A 20,182-nucleotide genomic window follows, 5' to 3' on the forward strand; every position below is an offset into this window, starting at 1 on the left:
GGCTTCAGACCCAGACTTCCTAGGCTGGAACCCAGTTCTGACATTTAACAGCCATTGACCTTGGGAAAGTTGAACCTCTTGATGTACCTTAGTTTTCTCATCTGAAAATGGAGACATTATAGGGGTCATTGTATGTGCACCAAAAGGAAGGAACTCAGAATAGTGTGTGACATATCAAGAGCATGTCAATAGGTGCTACTGGCAGAGACTGAGTTTATTTTACAATTAAGGGTTCTCAATTTACATGGTAATTGTGAGCTAAACCCAACCAAAATTAGGGTTTGTATTCCCATGTTAATTATGAGATTGGCATATGGGAGTTATGTCATTATTCAATGGAAAGACTCTCCAACTCTCAAGAAATCAATTTAATGCAAGTAGTAACCATTTATTGTATTGACATATTTACATAATATTACAAAGTAAAATACCACTCTAATTCACCATATTACACAAGGGCTGCATACAGGCAAGACAAAGTATATGGAAAACACTTACTTCTGTCTTTGGTATTAGAAATCTACACAAATCTGCAGCATTTAAAGTTTCCAATAGAAAGTATTAAACAAAGACAAAGTTGTAATCAGTAATGTCATGAAAAGGGGCTCTAATATCCTCTGCTCTGAAACCCCCAGACCAATGAAATGCAACAGGAAGACCACATACCATTTGTAAGAGGGGGAATATATTGACTGAAATAAACGATACATGCTACAACACTGTACACAGGAGCATTTCAATTTGTGTGAAGCTGTGCCCTCCATAATAACATTTGGCTGACAGTAACAGACAAAACATTCCCAGGACAAGAGTCACGGGTAAGACTTATAGAGAAGAATCCACTCCAAGAGTGCACCTTGGCAGTGTAACTTCACTATACAGAACACTCTGTAAAACACATTTTTATGATAGTTTACACATATACAAAAACTTATCTGGTTTAACAAATAATAATTTTTCTAAAACACAATCACAGTTTACACAATTCTGAGGTAAAGGTCTTGAGTCTATCCTAGATGAGAAGACCTAGCCCACAAAGGTCTCTAGCAGGGGATGTGTCCACTGAACATCATGTTCTGGCACCTAGTGGGTTGGGGGAGAGTCAGGCCACAGCTACTTCATTTCAGAGAGGGCCCCAAATTTCAGAACTCAACATTACTAGTTTGGCTCTGTGAAGTTAATGCTTGAAATTTTTCCCCCCAAACATGAAACTCTCCAAATCTTGTCAGAGCATGATTTCTACTATGGAGGAAGTATTTCATCAGGAAAGGGCCAAGTTAGTGTCTTAACTGCCTCAACAGGGGACTCTGTGCATCCCAGGAAGAATATATTTAGAGCCCTCACCTAAAAAAGTGAAGGCCTGTTAAAATAAATCTACTGCAAAACTCATCTTCCCACCAGTCAGTACGTGTCCAGAAATGCCTGCAGATGGGAAGCCCAAGAAGTTCAGTGATTCTCCTTCTGTCCCAGAAATGCATAAAGGACCCAGGTGTGCTTTCCTTCCAAAATCCTCAACAAAATAGTTTGTGCTACTGTAGAAAAGAAAGTAGTCTTAGAGTAGTTTGTGCTGCTCTGAAAAAATGTGGGAGTCAGCAAATATGTTCCAGGTCTTTCCAAGAGGAGAGGAAAAGGCATATGTTAATAGATACTGCTTCTACAAAATGACTTACTATAGATTATAGCCCTTGGTCTGTTTCTGTAAACAATGCCACCTTACTCAGACTATTGGCAACTATTCATAATATGCCCAGCCAAGATTATTTCATCAAGTCAAGTACTATCAAAATAAACCTATGAAGCCATGAAGAATGTGAAGATTTAATATGAAGACTCTCTCTTTCATGTGCTTTTTCCCCCTTTTTACAAAGAAGTTTGCAAATATAATCAGGACATCAAGTGAATAATTAAAACCCTTCTGGAATGTATCACTTATGATGCAAACCAGAGCAATTGCCTCTTACATGTTTATCATGAGTAACATCTGGGGGTAAAAGTGTTTGCTGGGCAATGAGTCACCTGTTGGGCAATTTAAGACAAGTAATTCTAGATCTTTCCAGTAGGCTGGATCCTACCCAAATGGCAGGACTCTAATTTTTCTTCATGCTGAGAAAAGCAAAATTAAACTTCTGCTTCTTTGTGCCATCAAAAACCCTGGTGAATGGAAGGTGAGAACAAAGTAAACATGCATTAAGCATTTACTAATGGTGGGCATTTATGGTGTCTGACCCAATGAAGTAAAGAGAAACCTGAATCAATGTGTTTGTAGGACTCTTTTAGGAAGAAAAGCTTTTGGCTTTGCCCTGGCCCCAGACAATGACAGACTGGCAGGCTGTTTCTTGCACAGCTCTAGGCAAGCCATTAATCTGTCAGTACCAAGCATCTTTAGAAATCTCAGCATTAAGACTTAGGAGGGAGTATATTGAACAGCCAGAAATTCAGCTTTTTAAACACTGCGGTTAATTCATAATGCTGTGCGGGCTTCTGTTTATCCCTTCTCTGAGATTTTTGGTGCAGGGTCCAGTGCTGGATTGGAATTTATTCATCCTCTTCCACATATGTGGATGGAAACCAGCCCACCTAAAAAAGAAAAGCAATCAACATGACTTTGCATCTGGCATTTCAAAGGATTCTACAAACAGCCCTTTGTTTTCATAAAACCCCAATTAAGCTGGGGTTTTATGTCCACTATAGGTAAAGATGATGGGTTTATTAGGCTGTTCTTAGAAGTCTTATAGATTGAGTGATAGAAATGGAGTTATAAAGTCAGTTTCAATAGTGAATCAGAATCTGTTAGCACACAAATAAATATGTAAATTAAGTGTAACACAGGTCTCAAGTACGTAATGATTCCTATTTCTGCTGTAGAACTGGGTATAAAGACAGAGTACCATGCCCCATTCTTTCCAATTGGGACCAGCAGCTCTTATCAATATCTGGCACTACACATAAAGTGTAGGCTGTGTGGCTGAGGTTCTAAAAAGAATTGAAATACTCCTTAACTCCTCTCCAAACAGGAAGCCATCCAGCTTGCTGCTGTGGACTTTCTTGATGCCACTGTGGTATTTATGCAACGTTTTCAGTAAGGCATGACACTGGTCTCTGAGGCCAGGGGTGGGTGGTGTGAAGGCCGCCCCATGATGGGTGACAATCATGCACCCCACCAACCTGCTTCAGTCAAGGGCACAAGCACCTGAGAGCCATGACTCACCCTGCCATTTACTTCTCCTCTCCACCAGCCATTTGCACTCATCTTCGTGTAAATCTTCACCACATCTCCTTTCAACAGGGAGAGTTCTCGCATATCTCTTGCACAGAAGTCATACCGAGCGATGGCGATGCCCAGCACTTTTGGACTTAGCACTGCAAAGGGAATGATGGGAATCAGAGTGGACATGTGGTCAGTGAGCAGCCATAAGATCCCAGTCAGAAGAACATGACTGATGCCACCAAAATCTGAGCCGTGACTTCATCACAGCCAGTGGTGGCGGCAGATGGGAGCTTGAAGCAGCACAGAGACTGTTTCAATTCAATCAAGTGTGGGCGAATTCCTTTCTTAAGTTTAAAGAACCACTCTTCTGTCTTCACATTATTCTTAAAAACTTCCTAATCTTTAAAAACTAATTTTAAGAAAAACTAATTGAAATAAAACTAGCTAATATCTGAGTTACTCTCTGAAAGATGGAATCTAAAGTGACTTCAGCACAAAGGTGTTATGATGCTACATCTATTTCTAACTAGAACCTCTGAGGTCAAGTCGTATATATTGTATATATCATCTAACAACTGCTGTGACCAATTCTCAAATAACTAAATTCTTTGCTCTGATAAAAGTCTGTCAAACTGATGTCATTACTTCTAATTAAATGGCATATCCCCTCCTAACCAAACTCTATGTTAAAACTGTCTGGGGACAAACCCAGTTATTGTTTCATATATAATTTACGTGAAAGAGTGTGAAAGAAGTTTCGTAGAAAGAACACAAATATTGCCTTCAAGACACTTTAACTAAAATGTCTAATCAAAAAAAGTTGCCAGGGAATTCAACTCCTGTAATAGGAGATTTTTTTGTTTGATTTAATATTTTTGATGGTAGGCAAGGATCTCTCCCTGCTCTGAAAGGAAAAGTCCACTCAAGCTCCAGGTTTGGGGCCTCTAGGGTTTCATAATATGTTTTATATCAACTTCTCCACCTGTTGCTCTTCAGGCTCATAAACTGTTTTCAATTATATGTTCGGTGATTCTGAGAATCACTCATCTGAGATTGGTGGGACTTCATAAATCTGAAATGGTGGAGGAACGTCAGCATAAGAAAAAGACACGAACGGGAAACTTCATCCATCCGTATGTTTAACGGTTCCCAGTCCCCAGGCAGCCACAGCTGTGACCCGTGTTGCCCTGGGAAAGTGTGCCCACTTGGTGACAGGGCTCCCTGGCCCATTACTCATGGCTTTGTAATGATAGAAATGCTTTTAGTCTCTAGGTGTCGATCAAAAGATAAATGAATGGCGATGCTGTAGATTTCAGAACTGTAAAGGGAGTAAAAATAGGTAATTTTATTTTACTGTTCAGGACACAAACCACTTTAATGGTTTTCTTACTGAAAACTGTCCCATTGCTGGGGCACAACTCTTAGAGTCAGTGCACATAAAAACACCCCTGTGATGGAAAAACCAAATCATCAACTTAACTATGTGACCTTGCACAGGCCTCTTAACCCCTCTAGGCCACATTTTTCTCATCTATAAAATGAAAGGTTTGTACTAGATGACTTTTAAGGTCTTTCTATTTCAAAATCCTATGATCCTATTGAGACTTACAGGTTAATTTTTTTAAACCCGTAAGAAAACATATTTTACCTTGCCATAATGTTGTCCCCTCAATGCCACATAAATAGCCATTAAACTCTCTAGCTAATGACAGAAATCAAGGCCAAAATGCCTGGGCACCAACTAAAGAGCTGTAGAACTGATGGGCACCAGTCATCCTTTCAAGCAATATGTACTGAATTTTATACTTCTATTTGAAAGTAAAATTAGGATTTGGGTTCTTTTTATTTTCTTAGTAGAAATATATAAACACTGTCTTTCCTCACCTAAAATTTCTAGTCCTCGAAAAAATATTAATGGTTTTGCAGAATACTTCATCTCCCTTTATACTTCCAGTCCCCATCCCTCTCCAACCTCTACCCACAGACACATTATAAAATGTCTTATTGAAATATATGGCATGGACACACACGCAAAAACCAGAGAAGTGAAATGTCATGACAAACAATGACTTTATGACAGAGAAGAGTAAAGTGCATGGTGGTAATGGAACTCTAGGGACTGTCTGTGAGGAGATGTATCTATATGAGAAGCCATACACAGAAGTCAAAATATTTTATTTGCAAACAGAAGCAGGCTGGAGAGACATATAAAAGCAGTAAAGCAGTACCTGACCAGAAAGGAGTGGAAGAAGGGGGAACAAAGCTGTAGTCTGGAGGAGTTACAAAAGAAAAGCCACAGAACAAAGAGGGGGCTTAGAGAAAGAAAGAAAAAGAGAGAAGCAAAAGAGCATTTAGGAATTGGTTAAAAAAAACATAGCAAAACTATTTTGTTGTCTGTAATCATAAGATAATTATCACATCCAAGTCACAATATCAAGCTGCATTTTTCACCCACTTCTCTCCTATCACCGTTTCTGAATGAAGAACAAGTCAGACTTCTTTATTTTGACATTTTGAATGACTGTAGTTCAGAGTGGTCTATCCTTTAACAGGCAAAGACAGCAAATCCATTCCATGTCGCCACCTCTGAACTCCGTCTATCCAAGGTTGGTCAAGGAAGGCCTTCTTCTTTTGACATGGTGCCCAACTTCCACTTTGTTACAACAGTGGAAAGGGGCATTCCATAAATACCTGATGTAAAGTGTGTTTCACATCAATACTAGTGTGGATCATTAAGAGTTTATAGAGTAGTGTCAATGAAATATGCAGAATCCATGGAAAATTAAGAAAACCACCCAATTTATTAGGAACCACCCTCAACTCACAATCAAGCATGCACGTCTCAGGTTATTTTCAAAACGGGAAAAATGCAATTAGAAACGATTAACACCCTGGATTTTACCCTATCTGGCAAATAAAGTACTTATATCCTCTGAATTATAGAAATGTACAGAAAGGTTATGTATGCATTTGGATGCTCAAAACTTTTTACTTTACACACTTAATAATAAGAGCTAACAACATTTATCAAATATTTATCAAGTGTCAGTACCATGCTCAATATAGTCAGTATTTCATTTAATCACTACAATAGCTCTAGGAAGAAGATATTAATACTATTTTCCCTTTGTATCTGAGCAAACCCAGATTTAAACCCAGGCAGTAGGACCCCAGTATTCATCCTCTTAATTGCTGCTGCCCTTCTCTGTCTGCACCTTCCATATTGTTGCAGGTACCTCCACAGGCAGCTATACTTGACCTGCTAATGCCAGGAGCCATGGCAGTGGAAAAGGCAAGGGTTATAAGCTTCCTTACATTATTTATTCTACCCTTCTTTCATATCATAGATTACTCAGTTTAACTATGTTCACCCATCAGGAATACTACATTTCCCAGCCTCCCCTGCAGTTTGGTACAGCTATATGGCCAACTTCCTGGTAAATGAGATAGAGCAGAAGTATCAGAAGGCAGCTACCAGGATCTTTCAAGACAGCAGAAACACACCCCTCTTTTTAGTAATTTATTCTATTCTGATGTCTGGCATGTGAAAGCTACCATCTTTGTCTATGAAAAGGAAAGCCTCTCTTTCAGGCTGACAGAGCACACACTTGAAACAACTGAGTTACTAAAGAGTTTGTGGAAAAAGAGAGACCTTCCCTTCTCTCTTTTCTGGGCTGACGACCACTAGGTTTTTGCAGGAAAGAGAAACTGTCTATCCTGTTCAAGCTGATTGTTTTGTCTTCCTGTCACCTGTACCTAGACCTAATCTAAATTGTTATAAAAAGCTTTCTACAATCAAAGATGAGATAAAAATCAGGCTAAACAAAAACAAAAACAAACCAAAAAAAAAAAAAAACTGGATGATAAGTTCATAAAATCTTCTGCCTCTTTTCAGAAAATGGCTTGACTTTGAGGGTCAGAGAATTCTCTAAGAACTAATTTTCTTGTCAGAAAGGGGTTCTTAGAATTCCTAATAGCAGTGACCTGTTGAGGGGATTAGCAGACTCCAGCCAAATGGACTGGCCATGGGAACTGGGGAGAACGCAGTTGCTCTTGGAATCACAGACCCTGAAGCCTTCACATGTACAGGGACATATTCGAGGCACATGTTTCTTGTGGATGGTCTCACAAGTTCACCGTGTGCCTGCCCTGATGTATTGAGGTTCTTTTCTATTTCATTTGAATGCCCTGTACTTAAAAATGTGTTGGTATATGCCATCACAAGTAATTTTAGAAAATGCCTGAATTAATTCATGGCTATATAGAACTGATATATTTTCACTTTCTTGAGGCCATGATACACCCACTGCTAGAAAAAGAATGTCATTTCTAATAATCCGTACATACCTAACTCCATTATTGGCAGAAAATCTGGGATCAATATTCCTATCTCATGTCTGTGAGAATGTAAGTCAGAGGCCTGCATTTGACACATTACTCTGGCAGGTATGAGAATCTTTCTCCTTGGTGTGTTTTCTAAGTGTCCATTCTTGATTCCCTCTCTGGGACTATTTCATTCATAAAGAAATAAAAGAAGACTATTTCTCCAAATTTTCTAATGAAGGCAATTTAAAACTAGAGTCTGAAATATAAGAAGAGATAAGTTATCTCTAAAAGGAAAAAATGAGAAATCAATGGAAACACAATTAGGTGTAATTTAAATAATCCCAACAATAGGTAGATAAATTAGATAGATAACCTGTCTATAATCTTAAAATATCTAACTTTCCTGAAGTAATATGGGTAATGCTTCACCAAAGGACTTGAATCTCTGTTTCAATAACATAATATTAGAGTGCTACCCCTGTCTCTAAGAGACCTAATTATGTGCATTCATGTCAAGTGTCTAGAATTCAAACCTTCTTAAATGTGATCTAAAATATTATAATTTCAACCAAATAGTTAGCCTGCATGGTTAGGCTTTGGCGCCTCTGCAGGCTTCATTAAACTACTTCTTTTCCCCTGATGAGTGAAACAGATTCTCGGATATGCCTTCTGAATCTCCTCTAAATTCCAGTCTGTGACTTCCAATGTTGTCATGGTACTACTATACCAAGAAATGGTAGAGCTGTTTTCTTGGATCTAATTTGTCTGAAGCAAAACTCATCACATTCCTCCTTGTAGTCTAACTCAACCTCTCATTTATTTCTTCCCTCCTTCAATGACTCCATTAAATGACTCCCCTACACTCTTTGTGAACTATCCTTACCAAGAAGAAAAAAAAAAGTATACTGTTCGGTTTTTGCTATTGTCTAAATCAAGTGCCTTCTTCCTCTTAATCCTTCACTAATTCTCAATTCTCTCATCATTTCTAACCTCAGACAATAGCCCCTCAACTGGTCTTTTTGTTTTTGACTTTCTTTCCATTCTGTCTTAAATTCAGCCTCCCAGCTATTCACCTTACTTGTAACTTCTATTATTCCATGTGCTAAATTATGAAATTTAAACTCTTGACCTGAATCCCACAGCAATTCATAATCTGGTTCCTACTGCCTTAATCTTAAACAAATCTGCCATAATTTTCAACCATGAATTCCTTTCACTTAAACCAGCTTCTACTCCCCCTTGAGGTCCTTAGTTATATTTCCAACACAGAACTTCTCCATATTTTGGCATACAGCTCCTGTCCCTGGTCTTTGCCAATCCTAACTTCCCTGTCTCAAAAGCCCCTCTCTGAGTCTTCCTGCTCAATTGAGACCACACGTTTTCCCTCACAGTCTTTCCTAGGTCTCTGCTAGGCACTTGTATCATAACGCTTCTGGGTTCTTTTATTTAATGACTGCATGTGTTCCAGGTTTTATCTCCAATTAGACGTTGATTGTGGAAAGAAGAGGTCAGTTCTTACATGCTTCTGCAGCTCCTGCAGCTCCTGCAGGACGGGGAGCAGTGCTAAGCAACCAAAGTTGCAGAATGGACAAGAATCTCAGCAGGGAATTTAATTTTGCAAGTTCCTTATGTCTCCTCCTCCTGTTCATTTAGCTCATCTTTTGCTCACTTAACTGCTCAATAAGACTTCCAACAAAGGCTGGCAAAACACAAAGGAAAGAATGTGAAATATATTCAGGTTTTATTCCCCAGGCTTCCTGAGAGCCATAATCTATCAGTGATATTCCTACAATAACTGTATAATTTTTTCAGAGATGCTGAACAGCTATTAAATACTGTATGTCTCACAGCATTAACCACACTATATGCCTGAGGAATCTTCTTAGGAGGAAAAGGTTAATCAGTTTCTCCTGCCACCCAGTGTATAGCTGTCAGCCAAACATTATAAGGATTGGTAGGGATGCTTTCTACTTTTCTACATGTTGTAGCATGACTTATTGTTGACACTCTTCCTATATGTCAATTTTCATTGCCTTTGGGTCCTTAATTCCCTAGAGCTAGAAAAACATTATTTGAATATCTGGCACCTACTGAGACAAGAATAAAAGATAACATGTTTCCCTGGGAAAGTATGGATTTAAATCTAGACATAAACAATATCAGAATATGGCATTTGATAAAATTATCTTGCAGAATGGTTTAACTTGTAAAATATATTTATATCTAAACTGAGAATATATCTACTTATCTCTACACAGATATGCAGATGTTCAGTTCCTTCACCAAACTCCTCCTACTTCACCAGGACACCTCTAACACAAGAATTATTGGTAGGATGGTGCTGGGGTTGGAGCCAGTAGTAGAGCATTTGCCTACCATGTGTGAGGCACTGCGTGTGTTCTCAGTACCACATAAAAATAAATAAATAAAATAAAGATATTGTGTCCAATTACAACTAAAAAAATTTAAAAAGACTTATTGGTAGGTGCATGTCCTAGAATAAAATTAGGAAGAGCCAAGAACAATGACATTCAAGTGGGAATACTGAAGTGGTTATCATCTTCTGGACTCTTCATTCACTGCCTGGTATTACAGGTAGCCTCCCTGATCATGAACTAGGTAACTTTGGAAACTTCTTGAGAGACCACTCTTATTCATATCAATACCCACGCAGATAATATTAAATTAATATTGAGCTCTTTATGATTGAAGTAGTCATTTGCAAACTGCATGCTTCACTTAAGAGTCTACTTTCCCTCCTTCAAATACTTTATACTAGCACAGAGGAGGAAGAACACAGCTCAGAGAGACCCTAGAGGCAGGGCTCTAGTGATTTCACATGTGACTGACTCCTGGCTCTCAACTGGGCTAACATTCATAGACAGCATTATTATCAAATGAGTGGTTCATAATTTAGTGGCTTAATGTTTCAATTATGAACTATTAAGAGCACAAATATTATTTATCAACTTTTCAAGTTAAACAAACAAAAACTTGAAGTACTAACATTCTCTAGTAGGAATAGAAGTTATCTGTTAAATACATTGAGAATAGAAGTTATCAGCATAGCCATAACTGATTGGCAGATCATTAGTGGATATTATTCAGTTATAAGACTTGATTGAGAAGATAAAGCCACAGAATACAGAAGTATGTCAGGTGAATGAAAATAATAGGTTAGCAGTATGATAAAAATGTAGTAGTGACTGATCTCTCATGCCTATATTTCTGTTGTCAAGGCTAACCAATTGCTTTAAAGTATTATGGACTGCCTGATAAGGTACTAATATTCATGAGCAAATGAAAATATACTCAATTTTCAGTAATATTTGAAATCTGCACACAGTAGAGGTTGAGCTCAATCAACATCATTTTTTCCAGATCTGACCTATTTTTTACATTTTTAGTTTTTAAAAAGTTTTATTCTTTTTAATTTTACATGACAGTAGAATCTATTTTGTTATATTTAAATAAAATTTAAATAAAGTACATGTTATTATAATTAGAATCCCAGTCTTGTGGATGGATATACATGATGTTGAGATTCACTGTGGTGCATTCATATATTTCCATAGGAAAATTATGTCAGATTCATTCCACTGTCTTTCCCATTCCTATGCCCCCTCCCTTCCCTTCATTCCCCTTTATCTTATCCACTGTCAGTCAACATTCTTCCTTAAGGTATTGGTTATCAAATCAGAAAGTAATTTTGAACTAACAATTATCCATTGTGTGTATGAGAGAACTTCAGTTTAAGGTTCCATTAATTGTTTGGTGGTAGTTTAGACATTATTCAACATTCAGTTTTTAGATGTAATGAGCATATTTGTTCACATTCATTTAGGTAACAAAAACTAGTTAGCAAGAATATTAGGCGACTGGACCGGTAGTATTATCAGTGCAGTGACCTCCTGCATTAGCTGCCCCAGAGTGTCTAGCGCTCTTCCTGAAGACCTGCGTTCCTGTGTGAGATGCTCTGATGAACGGGCCAGGAGGTTCTTTTTGCCAAGATTGTCTACAGATGGCCTAACAGCAGAAAACATGCTGAGAATTTAATGAATGTTTAATTTAAAATTGTGATCCTTACCCTGATTTTATTTAGAGCTCAGGCATGTCTTCTTTTTAAACTCCCAGCAACATTCACCAAATACCTTCTTGTATAACTCTCCCAGATCAAACAAACTAAAACTCCCTTATTTAGTATTTATTGTATATTTCATATATTATCACTAAAAATAGGAATAATTCAGATTGGTTTCACTTAATCGAGTTCTGCCATTTGGTAAATGGAAAAAAAATGGCTGTTAATGTGAAATTCAAACATAGCAAGTAAAAGTGATGTGTAGGATACTAGGAAAAATAAACAGTACTTGGTATTCAATGCCATACAGTACAAAGATAAAAAAACTATTAGGAAAATAAAATAAGTATAGTCTTTCCTATTGTTTTGGAAAATTACATCATTTAACATCACCTTGGGATTTCAGATTGTTTATAGGCATATAGTCTGTCAAGATGTGAAACTGGTTCTAAATCCATATTCTTTAAAAATGACTGCCATTTATTAAATTACTAAGGTAACAGGACTGTGATAAGACACTAAAGAAGAGAAGCTTACAAATTAGTGGGGAGATAGACACAGACATTGGAAATATGAAAATAATTCATTTTGATTCAAGAATGCTGTGACTAGACACTAGGATCTGCTGTAGCCCTAAAAACAAAACAAAACCCTCCAAACTTCTACTTGCTCAGGCCCAAAACTTGAGAGTCATCCTTCGGTCTTCTCTTACCTCCCATGACATCCAGTTGGGGCACCTTCAAAAGCTATCACTCATATGGCTATATGTTGGTCCAAGCCACTGTCACCTCTATCTAGAGAGTAACAGTAGCCTCCAAAGTGAGCCCATGTCTCTCCTTTGTGTACTTCCCTCCAAGGGCTTCCCATTTCTTCCAGAGTAAAAGCTAACATCCTATAGGACCTTACAAGATCTGGCCTCCCTCACCTCTCAGACCTATCTCCTACTAGTTTTGCTTCTTCTGCTCTGGTGACATAACTCATGTCATAGATGCTTCTTCCTTTTGCACTGGATGTTCACTCTCTCACTTCCCTGAGTTTCTACACACAGCAAACTTCATGATGAGGCCTTCCTTGATATCCTGTAAGTGTCGTGGACACAAACCACTTATGCCTTGTGATGCAGGTAGAAAACAGGCTTACAGGGTAATGACATGCAAGCAGAGGAGTTGGAGGGTGCACACAATCCCAAACACTCTCACTGTCCTACTTCTTAGGTTGGGCATGAATGGTCTGCACACACAGAAGTCTCAGCAGCTGGCTCTACATACCTCTAGGGAATGAGGTATTTACGAGAGCTTGTAACAACAGAAGCTCCTTGGTCATACAAGCAGGCAGTTAGAAAGGGGAGCTACTGGTGCTCATGGCTGGTGTCAGCCTGTTCAAATATGACTGGAGAACAGCTGAACCAGCTCTCTGCTACACTACCAAAAAGAAGGAAAATGATCCTCCAGTTTTACTCATCATTTAAATTACTCAACCAATCCAGTTACAACCGTAAGCCATCCCTTTCACACTTGAGCACCATTGCCTTGTTATTTTCCCAGAGCACTTCTCAATTTCTAACACTATATAATTATTTTTAAATTTATTATCTGCCTTTCCCATTAGCATGTAGATTCCACAGGGAGAAGGAATTTTTATTTTTATTTTGAAGATTTTTTTTTTTATTTTTTTTATTTATTTATTTATTTTGTACTTGGGATTGAACTCAGGGACACTGGGCTACATCATCCACAGTCCTTTTTTAAATTTTTTTAAAATTTTGAGACAGGGTCTCACTAAGTTGCTTAGGGCCTTGCTAAGTTGCTTAGGCTGGACTCAAACTGCATTTCTCCTGCCTTAGTCTCTCAAATTGCTGGAATTATAGGCATGAACTACCTCACCTGGCTAAAGCAGGGAATTAAGTCTGTTCCATTAACTGCTGTATATTCCTGGCAATTTGAACAGTGCTTACTCTGGTGTAGGCTCTTCATAAAGATCTGTTGAATGGTGAATGTGAGGATCTCTGGAGGGAGTTATTTGTGAACATGTAATAACTAAAGAGATGAGGAAATTGTTTGAATAATTCAAGTATGTGAAACTGTGTCCTTTGAGAAAGAAAGATAAAGGAAAGGGGGGAAATTCACTGGGAAAGAATGAGTTTTGAATAGGGAAAAGTATGAGCCAACAGGTCATGCAATATTGAAATTTTTTAGCTCAGTTCTGACAAACTGGAGTGTATCCATAGAAATGTGGCCAGGATGGTGAGAGATTTGACAACCAATGATATGATAAGGGATTAAATAATAGGAAGGAAAGGAGAAAATAGAGGAGGGCACAGAATGCGGGGGAAAGAAAGAGACAGTGTGAAAGGAAGAAAGCATATCTGATGAAAGGTCACCATGGTGCAAAAAGTATATTTCTTTTTAATATACATTATTTTACAGTATATTTTGAGGTTTTCAGGGTAGAGTGTGTACGTAGCATATTCATTTTGAACTATGGTTAAGTAGCCATAGTAGGCCAAATTTCAGGATCAATGTAGGACAAAAAAAATCATGTTCAAAAAATAACTGAATGCTTTTTGTGTGGTGATAGACATGAGGTCACCTGAGTGTTCAAGCAAAGACTGAGGATGACCTTTCAAAAATGTTTTAAAAGGGATGTGTTTGCAAAAGCCTTCACCAGGGCTAATGAGGCTGGAAAGAGTGAGTGTGGAGGTAACAGCAGAACCCACAGCATTTCTATTTCCTGTTGAGGCATCAGGCTGGCTATGCATCATGTCAGGGGTATGTGTGCTGCAGAGTGTGTGCACGAGTAGCTGAACAGACAAAACAATGATTGAAAATGTGAATGAATGAAAGGAAACCCAAGCTGAGCCTGCACTCAGCTTCTCAACACTAACATGAACAGAGGAGAGTTGCAGCCTTGCTACCTAATGCAGACTGGGAATTAAGAAGGGAATCAGCACATCAGTGATACATATCAGGAAAAAGGGGGTCTCAGCCTGAACCCGCATAGCTAGGAGCCTAGTTACATTTTTGGGGGACAAAGACAGAGAATTCTTTTTTATTTATTTATTTTTTTTGAGAATTCTTTTTGATGTAGATAAATTTGTGTGTCTTCCAGGCAGGAAAGGCAGAAAAACAAATCCTTGGCTCAGGGCTGTCATATGAGGACACTGTAGTCAATTGGGGAACATTACTCATATTAACTACCCTGAGACCAGTTTTTAACTAAGAATATAAGTTTCTGAGAATGGATAGTATAAAGGATGAGAAATACTAAGAACTTAAGTACTGCTTTTTGAGCTATGAAATATTAAAAAGATGGTTTTGAATGAGGTTATCTGAATCTGTACAATTTATATTGGTATGCCATATTCCGAAGGGATCTTGGATACTGGTTACTAATTTTTAAAGCCATCAGACTCAGGATGAAAATGCTTTATAGTAACAAGTAAAGCTCTCAAAGTAAGTAAATAAAAAAGGTGGGCCCAGCATGTTCTAATAATGAAGATGTACAGTTTTAGTTGATCAGCTGCCCCAGTACTGAAAGTTGTGTGGCCATTACAGGCATGTTGTGGAAAAAAGATAAAAACAGCAGCAATGTTGTAACTAACACAGCCCATAGAGGAGTGTGCACACTGGGAGAGCAGGGTTGAAGCCCAGGAAATGGGAGTGGAATCCCAAGCACCAAGGGAAAGCAGGATGACTTCATAAATGCAGTAGAAATTGTCAGATGAGATGAATGCAACGTCTCACTCAGGGCCATAGTGGGGCGTATGCAGAAGCGGGCAGAAGCGGGCAGAAGCAGCGATAGTGATCACAGGAGCCCAGGCATCTAACTCTTTCTGCATGACAGATGCTATTCTGAGTACTCCATACCTACTGACTCTTATGGTGCATACCATGAGCATATTACTATGAGGTAGTATTGTATGATAAAATAAACTAGGGAAACTGTCATTTTCCCAGAAAGATATCATACAAATAGCAATTTTTGCATATTTGTTTGACAAAGAGATCTTTTTCATGGTGCTTCCTGAGGAACTAGAGGTTCATGTAATACTCCACTGGAGATGTTAATCTAATATATGTAACAGGGGTTAATCATTGGATTGTTCCATCATCAAATGAGATACTTAGGTTCTCTTATTCTTTATCATATGTGTAAGGCAGTGTTTCAGACAAATGGCCATGCAGGTACTGCTTGGAAACCTGCACTGGCTCAGGGCTTCTTCTGAGGAAGATAAGGTATTTCACCGTGGGAAAGCAGTAATCCACTGAACACTCCTGACAGATTTCAAGCACTGTTGCTCTTGTAACTTCCATTGAGAGTTGCCCAATCAATGCCAAGACCTCTCATAATTTTGTTAAAAAAAAAAAAAAAAAAAGAGAAATTAAAATGGGGATGGAAAATTTTAGAGAAGTTAAAACACAACACCATGAGACTGGGCTGTGTTGACAGACTCCCCCCTCATAAAGATATTTCCACTCAGTCTGTGAATAGGGCTGTATTTGAGAAAAGGGCCTTGGTAGAAGTTAAAGATCACAAGATAAAATCATCCTGTTTATGGTAGGACCTAAATGGAATGCTAAATGCTAAGAGAAGGGCAGATACAGAAAGGCAAGGTAAAGACCAGGCAGACTGATGGGTCTATATGCCCAATACCCAGGATTGCCAGCTGCTCTCCAGAGGCTAGAGGAGGGATATGGTGCAAGTTCTCCTTCATGGCCTTTGAAGGTGCTAACCGTGCCCGCACTTGGATTTTTGAACTTCTCGCCTCCAGAACCGTGAGTTTCTGTTGTTCTAAGGTACTCTGATAGTTTTTACAGTAGTCCTAGGAAACTAATATTTAAGTAATGAGAATAAAATTGGATTAAATCAAAAACACATGACTAAGGAAAAAAGTCATCTGAGACTGAGGCTAAAACAACAAAATTAGAAAATAAAGGTACATTAACATCAATATGTTTAATTAAAATGATTAAAAGCTGAAACTATTAAGTGTATATTTGAGAAGCTTGAATGAAAGAATAATAAACAGCAATAAATAATAAGTAATAGTTAAGAACTTATCAGGATGTATCAGGAATTATCAGGAATAAGAATACTGTATTCTTTTATTTTCAGATAAAATAAGTATGAATGACACAAATTCTCCAAGTCCAAGTTTCTGTTAAAAACAATGGCTAAAAATGAAGCATAAGTCTCCTGTTCATGGCTATTAGCTAACGAGTGAAATTATAGAGCTACCCAGGAAGAGGCAGGCCAGGCTCTGGCTCTGACTTCTTGCAATGTCATTTATTTGTATGATCTCAAGGAAACCTTTGTTGATTTTTGAAGAATTGCTAAAATATTTGTCATCACACCAAAAGGAACATAGTGATCTCCATTTATTTTCAAATCCACTCATCTTCCTGTGCTTTCTATTTTAACTGCACTTGGCACTCCAATGCTTGCTATGCCTTCCCTGGGTCTTAGGTTCTGATCTCAGTTACTCAGCACCTTCTGGGCACTGTGAAAAATGCAGTTGAGAATGAAAAGCAAAGGAGCCTGGCCCTAAGGGCTCCACAAATAATACACCAGAAGAAATCATTTAACCTATATGCAAACAACTATAATTCTCAAATTACTATATTTCATGCAAACTATAAAATAAAATAGTAGTCATTCATACAAATCTATCTTCAATGAGACCACTCTCCTTGGTGCCAACAGCTTATTGAACCAGTGAGCATCTGCAAGTACCTAAACTCATGCAAAACCGATTGCCTTCTCCTTTAAACCTGCTCTATCTCTTCTGCCTCCTGGTCAATCAATGGCTGAATTCACCATCTGCCAACTGTCCAAGATTAATATTATATTTGTAATACTTCTACCTCAATTCCTTTATCCAATCAGTTCAACTTCTAGAATGTATTCGTGTCTTCCCACTGTCCTCCTCCATTGTCACTCTCAATCCTTGCCCAAACTACCTGCAAACTTCTCACAAATTTCTGTAGTGAGCAGCTGACTCATTTCCTTTCTACTCATGGCTTTCTCTCTTATCCACTCCTTGGAGAAACCAGAGATATAAGTTAGTTCTGTGACTTGCTGCTTATAAAACTTGAGAATATTCCCACCAGAAATATCAGAATTCATTCATGCTGTTCCCAAAACATTTACTCCTTCTCAAATTCAATATATATTTCTTCCCTGTATTAGAGCTGTTGTACAAGCTACAACACTGTGGAGTTTCCCCATGGCCCACCCTTGTACCCTGTCATCCTTATAGATCATTAAGTTTAGCCTGAATGACATTCTTCAAAGTCTTTCTATGATCCCTCAGGTTAGATGAGCTCTTTTGTCAAACTCTTGAACTTGTTCTTCATCTCCACCAGACTTATCAAAATCTTTGGTTAAATACAAATTACTTGTCTGTTGCTATTCCCCATATTGTCTGTGTCATTCAGTATTATAACTCTAGCATCCAGTGCAGAGCACATGGTAAATGTTAAATGATAATTTTTGGATAAAGGAAATGAGTGAATGCATAAGCAAGTGCAATAGGGTCACAGTGAGGAACAGAAGTCTTTAAATAGGATCTACTCAGCACATATTGTTATTTAAATGCTCCAAAATTAGTGACCAAGTCCCTCTGCACCTGGAGCGGGTGAAAAGGAGGACACTGTCACTTTCTTCCAATTTTGTAGACATAGCCAGCAGATAGGATCATTTCCACATATAAAACTTTTTCATGCTGAAATAATTCAGACATAAAGGAGAAAGGATAACATATAAAATCTCTGTACAATTCATGCAGATTCTCCAAATGTTAACATTTTATAACATTTGATTTATCAATCTGTTTTTTCCTGACCCATTTGAGAATAAAATGCAGACACAATTCCACTTACTGCTAAATATGTTAATGTGTTTATAAACAAAGACATTCTCTTATAAAACCACAGTCCAATTATCCAAAGTAGAAAATTGCACTGATACAGGAGTTATTTCACAGAGTTTACACAAACTTTGCTAAGTTGTCTTACTCCTGTCCTTTATAGTAATATATGTGTGTGTGATATGCAAATATATGTGTGCTTATAAATGTGTGTTATATATATTCTTTTCCTCCATAATTCAATCTAGGACATAACATGCTACATATGGTTGTCATACCTCTTCAATGTGAAACAATTTGTCACTCTTTGCCTTTAATGACCTTGACATTTTTAAAGAATATAGTTATTTGTAAATGTCCTTCAATTTCCATTTGGCTGATGTTTCCTCATGATTAGACACAAATCATGCATTTTTGGAGCAGGAATACCATCAAAATGATGGTGTATCTTCCTTGAAGCATCCTATTAAGAAGTATATGAAATTTATTTGTCCCAATACTGGTGATGTCACTATCAATCACTTGGTTAAGGTGTTAGTATTTTTCCTTTTATAATTAGTAAGTTATTATGAAAGAAATTATGATGTTACTTAAGTATCATGATAGTGAAAGTTTTAAAAATTATTTAGGTCTTTTCTGAGAGCCAATTAATTCTGCATAAATATAAACTTGGGAAAATAGTTAAGGTGTGCTTTTGGGTCACAAAATAGCTAAGTGTGCAACTTTTCCTTCTGTAATGGTCTATTAATATTATACTTTACTTCCTTCTCTTGTGCATACAAAGAAAGAAACCATTTAGAAGGCAATTTGTCAAAGAACATAATAAAATCTCTAATCTCATTTCTTATTTATTGGTTGGGAAAGCTGAGGCCCAGCTGGCTAACTGGCTTGCCTAAGATAAGGCAGGTAGATACTCAGGAGTAGACCTGAAAATAATTAAGTGCTCACTAAAAAGCAAGAAAGGCACATGTCAATATATTTTCCTTCAAATATATAAGCCCTACACATTAACCTAAAGCAATCTAAAGCAGATTTTCTAGGATCCTTTTAGAAAATAAAGAACTTCTTCCACAAATCCATAGAACATCTTCTGTGGAGCCACTATAGGATTTAGGGAAGTACAACAGCTCACTGAGACCACTGAGTTCCATCTGTGTTCTCTTCTTTTTTGGAAATACTCTTAGAGCATTCCAAAGGTCAAAAAAAAAAAAAAAAAAAAAAATTCCATCACCCTGGGACACAGTCTTAGAGTCAGCCTATAATGGGCTGCTAACCAAGAAATACTATACTCTGGATGCTTAATTCTAATCAATATCTATTTACATGTTATTTTTCAAGGGTTTGAGGTAGTTCCATCATAATCCTATTTAACTTTACAGACCACAAAACTGTTCAAAAAACATGCCAATCTTGACCAGCCCAGAAGTAAACGGCTTCCATATTGCACTAAGACTTCTTTTCCAAGATGACTATATGAATTAAAGATAGCAAAAATAATAGGTAAGGACTATAAAGACAGCCTGCATAGTCTTCCTCTCCAGAAATTGTAGCATATTCTCTCTGCTACTTTCTGGGATACGCAGCAAGCATAAAATCATAAGTAGAGGACTGGGGATACAGCTCAGTTGTTAGAGTGCTTGCCCCACAAGCACAAGGCTTTGGGTCCAATTCCCTGTATTGCAAAAAAAAAAAAAAAAAA

General features: G+C 37.7%; 1 protein-coding gene across 2 annotated transcripts in view; it reads right to left on the reverse strand.

The window, feature by feature from the left end:
* Window positions 1-1,208: 1,208 nt before the first annotated feature.
* The window catches only part of LOC306657337 (guanine nucleotide exchange factor VAV3-like), a 110,673-nt gene continuing 91,699 nt past the window's right edge, over window positions 1,209-20,182 (reverse strand). For both annotated transcript variants that reach the window (XM_079133252.1, XM_079133251.1), the window contains 2 exons: window positions 3,209-3,360; window positions 1,209-2,577 (listed from right to left, as the gene is read on the reverse strand). In XM_079133252.1, the coding sequence (XP_078989378.1) occupies window positions 2,536-2,577; window positions 3,209-3,360 (194 nt within the window). In that variant the 3' untranslated portion in view covers window positions 1,209-2,535. The remainder of the gene's footprint in view (window positions 2,578-3,208; window positions 3,361-20,182) is intronic.

The sequence above is a fragment of the Sciurus vulgaris genome (assembly GCF_902686455.1).
Source record: "Sciurus vulgaris genome assembly, chromosome: 1".
In the NCBI taxonomy this organism is placed as follows: Eukaryota; Metazoa; Chordata; class Mammalia; order Rodentia; family Sciuridae; genus Sciurus; species Sciurus vulgaris.